This window comes from Bubalus kerabau, chromosome 8, assembly GCF_029407905.1.
Source record: "Bubalus kerabau isolate K-KA32 ecotype Philippines breed swamp buffalo chromosome 8, PCC_UOA_SB_1v2, whole genome shotgun sequence".
Taxonomy (NCBI): Eukaryota; Metazoa; Chordata; class Mammalia; order Artiodactyla; family Bovidae; genus Bubalus; species Bubalus kerabau.
The window spans coordinates 117,348,147-117,356,917 of NC_073631.1; the positions used below are offsets into that span (position 1 = coordinate 117,348,147).

General features: G+C 54.8%; 1 protein-coding gene across 5 annotated transcripts in view; it reads left to right on the forward strand.

Annotated features, from left to right (window-relative positions):
- NUB1 (negative regulator of ubiquitin like proteins 1) overlaps positions 1-3,336 on the forward strand; it is a 34,456-nt gene extending 31,120 nt beyond the window's left edge. For 2 of the 5 annotated variants that reach the window (XM_055591297.1, XM_055591299.1), the window contains exons 12-15: positions 184-330; positions 2,002-2,097; positions 2,617-2,881; positions 3,095-3,336. In XM_055591297.1, the coding sequence (XP_055447272.1) occupies positions 184-330; positions 2,002-2,097; positions 2,617-2,881; positions 3,095-3,273 (687 nt within the window). In that variant the 3' untranslated portion in view covers positions 3,274-3,336. The remainder of the gene's footprint in view (positions 1-183; positions 331-2,001; positions 2,098-2,616; positions 2,882-3,094) is intronic. The other 3 variants (XM_055591300.1, XM_055591298.1, XM_055591302.1) reach the window with 3 other exon arrangements.
- Positions 3,337-8,771: the final 5,435 nt, after the last annotated feature.

The following is an 8,771-nucleotide window of genomic DNA, read 5'->3' on the forward strand; positions in this document are numbered from 1 at the left end:
GCCAAAAAAATAAATCCATGCAAAAAAAAAAAAATCTTTTTTTAAATACATGCATAAAAATAAAGTGACACTTGTTTTCAAAACGAGTTCAGAATTCTGATTAGGACTGAGGTGGGAAGAGGAGACGACACTGATCTACAAAATCGCAATCCCTAACTCGGTGACTTTGCTGTTTTCCTAAAGGAACTGGACCAAATAAAAAAGGAGGAAAGAGAGAAGAAAAAACGCCGCCTGGAGAACATTAACCATTTGAAAGGAATGGGCTACTCCATGCGAGCAGCCAGGCAGGCACTCCATCAGGCCAGCGGGAACCTGGAGGAGGCCCAGAAGGTAACGCTCCCTGGCCTCTGGGCTCTCAGAGCAGCCTGGCTCCCGGCCCAGGTGCTCTCTCCTCCACTTTCTCATCTGAGCGGCTCTCTGGTCCTTCATGGCATCAGGAGCCCCACTGCTGTGGTCTGGCTCCTCCTCATTCCTGCTCTGGATCCAAGGGTCAGAGGTCTCGCTCTCACACCCAGTGGCCGAGCCGGAATGGTGCACCCCATCCAGCTGGGGGCACGTCCCTGATGCGGCAGGCTTCCTAGGGCGAGAACTCGGGGGAGGTTTCTGGTTGCAACAGAAGGAGCTTCACAGTAAACTTGGAAGAAGAGGAAGGTGGTTGAAGTTTCAGTGTAGTTTTTTTGACTTAAAATGTTTTATTTGAATATCTAATTTTATTATGTCGTCAGTAGTACATGTTGGCAACGGGGCCTTTTAAAGAAATCCTCAGCAGTGACTCAGAAGCTTGGGGTCCAGATGAGTGGTATAACTCTGCCTGGGTCCATATCCTTCCTGATTTGTGTTCACGGAGCAGACGAGTACTTAATGAGGGCAGGCATTATGCTGATTCTCAACAGGCAAAGCGGGGTGAAGCCCCCGCCTGCCCTTGGGGAGCCCACAGATGGGTGGAGAGCACAGTGGGATCAGAGCAATCGTGTGGGACCCCCAGCATCTTGGGGGAGCAGGACTGCAGGCTGGGTGGTGGGGACCATGGGAGGGGGCCCAGCAGATGGAGGAGAAGTGGGGGCAGCTTGAAGTGCTGAAGCACTTTCATTTCTCTGACTTCTCAGAGAAATAAAAAATATTTCGAATACACGGAGTGGACTGATGGGGCTCAAAACCAGTTTTTAATTATATAGTCAGTTCAGTCCAGTCGCTCAGTCGCATCTGACTCTTGCGACCCCATGGACTGCAGCACGCCAGGCCTCCCTGTCCATCACCAACTCCCAGAGCTTACTCATGTCCATCGAGTCGGTGATGCCATCCAACCATCTCATCCTCTCTCGTCCCCTTCTCCTCCTGCCTTCAGTCTTTCCCAGGATCAGGGTCTTTTCCTTTAATTAGACAAATAGGGCAAAAATACACTTGATGAATGTAGAACTATTTAGGTTAAAAGGGAAATTCCCCAAAAGAGCTTTACAAGGTTGAGAATAAGTATCATGTGACAGAAATCCAGGTCTGAAGACCTCTGCTCTTCTCCATGACATTTTAAACCTACAGCACGTCACCTTCCAGAGAGAAATGACCTTAGCAGGCTACCCTGGACTGCTTTGATAGCTTTCTGTTTGTAGCTTTTTATGACCTTGTCATCCCTAAGGCTAGTAAGCTCTAACAAAATGTCTGTTTCTGTTTGGGATCCTCCTGCCCTCTCTCTCAAACCCTTTCCTGGTTCCTCAGATGAGACCTTTTTGCCTGAATAATCTTGTCCATCCTTCAGACCTCGACTCGGACGGGCCCCTTGGCAGGAGCCTTCTCTGAACAGCAGCCTCCTCCCCAGCCCCCGCCTGGTCGCGGGTCCCTTTTCTCTGCTCCCACAGCACCCTTGGCCTCGTTCACCACACTTTGCTGCACCTGTCTGTGCGTCCTACAGCTGTGTCTGCTCAGCACGTGACGGGTGCGCAGTCTGCGCCCGAGGGACTGAGCACACGTTAGTGATGAGCAAAGGGTATTCCTGTGTGTTTTTAGATTCTTCTCCATAATCCTCAGATGTGGTGGTTAAATGATTCAGCTCCGGAAAGCAACAACCGTCAACAAAGTCCGTCTCAGGAAAAGATTGACCAAGTAAGTGAAGGTGCACCGTGCCCCCTCCGCAGGTGCCGCCTCGCGTGGGCCTGGCTGGGGGGACAAGGTTGGTGGCCCGGCAGGGCCGAGTCCTTGGCTCCTGCGGCTCCAGGTGTGACCAGGCCCGCCCTGAGGAAGCAGAGCACTGCATTCCCTTCAGAGTAGGACACCCAGGAAGCAACACGAAGGTGTTCTTCGGCTTTCTCCGCTTCTGTACACTTTGTGCGTTGACCCGTCTCTGACCGCCCATCTCCCTGCCTGTGACCTGCAAGGGTGTCACTGTGGTGACTGTCCGGTTTGGCCTGCCGGCAACACTTAACCAGCGAGCTGGTCACTAGGCAGACGGACAGCACCTCCTCTGGCTTGAGCTGGCTGCTTTCCGAGGTGACTGCCCCACACAGTTGGCCCAGCTCCCCCTCCTTCCTTCCCAAGCCTCCCCATGCGCCCATTAGCACAGGAAGCCGGTGGTCCAGGCGTGCAGTGGGTTTTAAACTTCTCCCCCCATACCCTCTCCACCAGGATCAGACTCCCCTGGCCCCGCATGGGGGGCGCATCCGCTCTGTGCGGCGGGCCCTCTGCAGAGCCGCTTCCTCCCTGTTCCCCCAGCTGGTATACATGGGCTTCGATGAGGTCGCAGCCAAGGCGGCCCTGAGGGTGTTCAGGGATAACGTCCAGCTGGCGGCACAGACCCTGGTCCACAATGAAGGGAGACTTCCTCCTGACCTGCAGCTCTCGGCAGAAGACTCTTCGTCCACACCATCCACATCCCCGTCCGACTCTGCAGGTGGGTCCGGGGTCTGGGGGCACCAAGTGGGAGCCGGCGGGTGGAGGGGGTGCCTCGTCGGGGCCTGAGCAGGGCGTCCCCAGACGCCCGCCCCGTGTGCCACTTGGTACTGTGGCCAGTGAAGGTGGAGCTGAGGGTCAGCTCAGTCTCTTCATGGACGCGCCTTTCTCTTCTTCTCCCTGAGCTCTCCATGCCCACGCTTCTTTACTGCAGGCACCTCTAGTGCCTCAACAGACGAAGACATGGAGACAGAGGCTGTCAATGAGATCCTGGAAGACATCCCAGAACATGAAGAAGACTACCTTGACTCAACTCTGGAAGACGAGGAGATTATTATTGCAGAGTACTTATCCTATGTAGAGAACATAAAGTTGGCAGCAAAGAAGAACTAAGCGATGAATAGAAATAACTTTTAAGTTTCTGCTTATAAATATTCTATCGTTTTGAAGGTGTAATGCAGATCTTCTTCTTCTTCCTTTTTACTGATTTTGCTGCAGAGTGCTGCTTTCTCGGGTGTAGGAGGGGCAGGTAGGGAACAGGGATGTAGAGAGTGAGAGATGGGGGGTGGGACAGGGTGCCGGTCCCCAGGGGTGGCCTTGAGAACTGAGCTGCCTCTGGCCTGACCTTACTGTCGCCCGCTGCCTTCAGGTTCTGCGGCCTGAGCGCCACCCTCCCTGCTCGTGTGGCTCCCGGGGAGGGCTGCAGGAAGAGCGGCTAGGGAGGGAGAGGTGGATGTGTCTCCCATTCTTCCCCTCGCCCTGCGCTTCTGCCCTCTGGAACCCACTGCTTGGTCGTCTCCTCCTTCCCACGACAGCCCTGCCTCCTGCTTCACCCTCTGCCGCTTCCTGAACGTGTCCCTTAGATCCCCAACTGTTTGAACCGCTTTGGGGGCCTTTTAGAGACAAGGCGTCAGCTATAGCAGCCACACAAGACTATGACAGAGGCCTTCAGCCTGAAACAGCAGTGCTTTTTGTGCTTAGCTTAGTTAAGTAGAAGTTCCCCAGTGGCTCAGACAGTCAAGAGTCTGCAATGTGGGAGACCTAGGTTCAATCCCTGGGTCGGGAAAATCCCCTGGAGAAGGGCATGGCAACCCACTCCACTAGTCTTGCCCAGAGAATTCCATGAACAGAGGAGCCTGGCAGGCTCCATACAGTCCGTGGGGTCACAAAGAGTTGGACACGACGAGCAACTAACACTTAGCAAAGTAGGCACTTGAAATTCCGGGTGGAAATTCAGAATGTATATATATTCAGAATTCTTCTTTACAGATATAAAATCTTTTATTAAACAGGAAAGTCTTAAATGCCAACCAAAGCAACTTACTTTTAATTAGCATTCTCAGATGCAGTGCTGCATAGTAAATCCATTGCTGGCTGAGATGCCTATCAGAGATTTAAAATCTATTTTCTCCATTTCTTTGTGGGGGGGTTGGGTATAATACAGAAGACTCTTTCTAAAGGTATGTAGTTACTAGCCTCTTAACGGCTCAAGTAACCGTTCTGAGTTGACCATGCCTTCCTCTGTAAACGTGTTATTAAATGAAGACCCTCTGCAGCACCAGGGCACAGCCGGGAGAAGCCTGTGTGGAAAGAAACACACGCCAGGTGTGTTCCCAAGACTTCCTGGCCAGTTGGAAGCTCCACAACTGAGGGCAGATGGGTCACACAGTTGCTGTTGAGGGGCTGGCTGAAATGCTTCCGCTGTTTCAGAAATCATAAAGCTTGGACAGCAGGCTAGTGTGAACGGGTGGAAATCCTTTCTTGTCGTTCTTTCAAAAATGGATGATACAGGTGAAAATAAAAGACGGAAGATACATTCCAAAATTGTCAGCCTAACTTTGCGGTAAGTTACTCAAATTCCCAAACTGTTTGAGTGATGACAATATCCGGGTGATCTAGAGCTCCATTTAGGTTTGAGATGTCAGCTTCCATTGACTTCCCATGAGGATCATTAGTGACTGTTACTAAAAGGTCAAGTGTACAGAGGCTCTGGGTCACGGGGAGGGAGTGGGGGTGGTGGGGGGCGCTTCCTCACCTGATGGCCGAGACCGTGAGGGGGTCCCAGCCTCATGTAGGACCAAGTCAGGCTTGGATTTGGGGCCTGGGTTGTAGCGTTTGGTTCACAAGGTACTGCCCTGGGCATGGCTGGGTGTGGCTTCTCGTTTCCCCAGCTGCTGATCATGGCAAAGGCTAGGGAAGCCAAGCCACACTGGCAGGCCTCGCGCTCCACCTGGGTGTGAGGAGACACAGAGAAGCCCGTTCTGGAGCTCAGGACGGCGGGGTGTGCGCTGTCCACCAGCACGGCTGCCCATCTGCACGTGCTGACAGGCCTTAGCCCTGGCTGTGCCGCCAGCTGGTCATGTGACACCTGACAGGCGGTGATCGAGCATCGCTCCCTGCTCTGGGATGCAAGGGAAAGAGCAAAGGACATTTGTGATGAAAAAGCTGTTAAACAGGAGGAAGGGTGCTGAGCCTGAAATCACAGAGGAGACGGGCTTTAGGGGGTGGTTCTCCTTGGAGAGTCAGAGGGAAAGGACACTGCGGATGTGGGACAAATGAGATTCCACTTGGGGTGGAACAGGCTGAGTGTGCCATGTTCATGAAGTCACAGGGGCTGTCCTAAGCCCACCGGAGGGTGCGAGACTGAGGTTGGAAAGATTGCTGAGTCCAACTACAGAGCACCCTGAAAGGCAGGCAGGGGTCCAGACGTTAGTGGGGCCGTGGAGGGCTCCAAGCAGGGGTGGGATGGCCAGGCCTGTGGGCCAAGGGGTCAGCCAGAGGCTGCGGGCACTGTGGCCAGAGCGTGCTGCCCGCGGTCAGATCCGATCCCATCACCTACATGAAGTTCTGCCTGCTCTTGGCTCTGGTGACACCACCATGCCCTGTCCCTGTTTTCCCGCCCATAAATCCTGTAAGTACTTCCTGTCCTTCCCCTGCCCAACTAAAGGGATTTATCAGAGGCAAGGATATTTTACCAAAGGCAAAGAAACAACCTGTGGTTATCTGGTCTTTATAGCTTCCTCAACATCTAGCAAAGCCGCCTTAGGCTGCTGAAATGAAAATTACTCAATAAAATTGATCAACCTTTAGCCAGATTCATCAAGAAAAAAGGGGAGAGGGCCCAAATCAGTAAAAATTAGAAATGAAAAAGGAAAAGTTACAGAAGTTCAAAGGACCGTAAGAGACGACTACAACTGCACAGGAATAAGACGGAGAACCCAGGAGAGCCGCACAGCCTCTCAGGTGCAGGAGAGCCGCACAGCCTCTCAGGTGCAGGAGAGTCCAGGAGAGCCGCACAGCCTCTCAGGTGCAGGAGAGCCCAGGAGAGCCGCACAGCCTCTCAGGTGCAGGAGAGCCCAGGAGAGCCGCACAGCCTCTCAGGTGCAGGAGAGCCCAGGAGAGCCGCACAGCCTCTCAGGTGCAGGAGAGCCCAGGAGAGCCGCACAGCCTCTCAGGTGCAGGAGAGCCGCACAGCCTCTCAGGTGCAGGAGAGCCCAGAAGAGCCGCACAGCCTCTCAGGTGCAGGAGAGTCCAGGAGAGCCGCACAGCCTCTCAGGTGCAGAAGAGCCGCACAGCCTCTCAGGTGCAGCTTCCCAAGACTGAGCCGGAAGAAGCAGCAAATACGAACAGACTGCTTACAAGCGCTAAAATTGGATCTGCGATTTTAAAAACACCCAACCAAATGTTTTTGGCATCATGACTCAATGGACACGAGTTTGAGCAAGCTCCGGGAGATGGTGAAGGCCAGAGAAGCCTGGTGTGCTGCAGTCCATGGGGTCGCAAAGAGTCGGACACAACTGAGCAACTGAACTCACTGAACAAAGTCCATGAGGAGATAGATGGCTTCACAGGCGAATTCTACCAAACATTTAGAGACGAGTTAAGCCCATCCTTCAGAAACTATTCCAAACTGTTCCTGCAGAGGAAGGAACACCTCCAGACTAACTCATTCTATGAGGCCACCATCACCCTGATGCCCAAACCAAGGAGAGCATGTGCACACACACACAAATTACTGAAATAAAATTTACCCAAATATATCATGCTGTACACATGCAAAATAGTTTTCCATTTCTAACTCTTGGAGAGGGAGGCTGGAGGAAAACGAATGCTGCAGCCCACTGTAGGATTTGCGCCCAGGGGCTGTTTCTCAGGGTAGAGTGAGGGAAGATGCATGTGGTTGGATAAGACGCCGTGTGTGCACGGTGTCCAGGCAGGAAAGCAGCAGCAGCTGTGAGCACCAAGGAGTGAGCATCTGGTCACTCACGCTGCCTCTGCCAGCAACGCAGTCCGAGAAGGTGACTATAAACATCAGCGCAGGTACTCAAGGGGGTTCTCTCTGCCCGCTCTCCCTGGAATGAACTTCAGCTTCCCGGAAAGCCCCTCAGGACTGGGAGGGCCTGTCCTTGGCAGCTGCAGCCTCAGGCCCTGGAAAACCGCTAGGAAGTGAGAGCTCCCAGACCCGGCGGGCAGCGCCCAGGGACCCCTCACCTCTCCTGGGTGCCGCGTCCCACCTGAAGAAGGTGGGGTGATGCTGCTTCTGCGGGTCCTTCTCACCAGCCAGCCTGTTCTGGCAAGGCCCGTGGCTTCCCAGAGTTTGGGGGTGTGGCGCAGAGCACAGTCAGAGGTAGCACCATGCTTTCTACCACCCCTGGAGTCAGTACTGTTATCTGTTCATGTGGCCAGAGGGTCAGCGTCCTTACCCACCAGGCATGGACCTGGGCACCCCGGGCTGCATCTGGCATCAAGACACCTCTCTGCATCAGGGGCTGCCTCTGCCTGGGGAGGCTCACCTTTAGCAAGGTGCTCAGTTCTCAAGGGGATTCCTTGGTGGCTCAGAGGGTCAAGAGTCTGCCTGCAATGTGGACGACCTGAGTTCCATCCCAGGGGTGGGGAAGAGCCCCTGGAGAAGAAAATGGCAACCCACTCCAGATTTCTTGCCTGCCTGGAAAATCCCACAGACGGAGGAGCCTGCTGGGCTACAAGAAATAGCATCGCAGCGAGTCGGACAGGACTGAGCAACTTCACTTTAACTTTTCAGCTTTCAAGGGCGGACTCTGTCTTCTGCAGCATTTCCTCTTCCTGCAACAGCGGCCAGCCGGGGCCAGGCCTGGAGGGCACCATGGATGTGGACTGGGCACCAGCGGAGGGGCTGGAAGAGGGCCCTTGCCGGGTGTGAGGGGGCCGCTCTCAGAGCCTGAGCCCCACTTCTCCCTTCACCCCCTCTTGGCAGGGGCTTCCCCTGCACACCCCCAGGGCCTGCCTTGTCCACACCTGAGAGAAGGGGTCGCCTCTGTGCTGGCGGGAGGAGCAGCGGGTCCCTGCCGTCACCCAGGCAGACCGAGGGGCTGACTCCTTGCCCCCTGGCCTCCCTCCTGCCACCCCCCGACTCAGGGACACTGCAGTGACACTGGAGGGACAGAGGACTTCACCCCTGGGGGTGGGCCAGGCCCCAGCTTCACGGGCACTCTCCTGCCCTCTGAGAGGGAGCGGGACTCAGTGTGCAGAACAAAAGGTGATGCACAAGGCACTTTCAAGGACCTATATTTCATCCTTCACAAGCGGACAATCTGCCAAAATAACGACAGTCCGTGGGGTTCTGTCTTGGGCGCGGCTTGTGGGATTTTAGCTCCCCGACCGGGGATCGAACCCAGGGTCCCGACCGTGAAGGTGCACAGTCAGAACCACTGGACCGCCAGGGGAAAACCCCAATCCGTGCCTTTTTTAAAGCGTCCGTCTGGCTCAGCAGGAAAAGACTTGGCTTCCGGGGACCTCGGGCACCCGGAGCCTGAGCGGCTGGAGACCCTGAGAGTCGCGGGAGGGTCCCGGGAGGGACGGATGGAGGGAGGGCGGCCCGGCGAGGGCTTCGGAAGGCCAACGGCGCGGGGGCG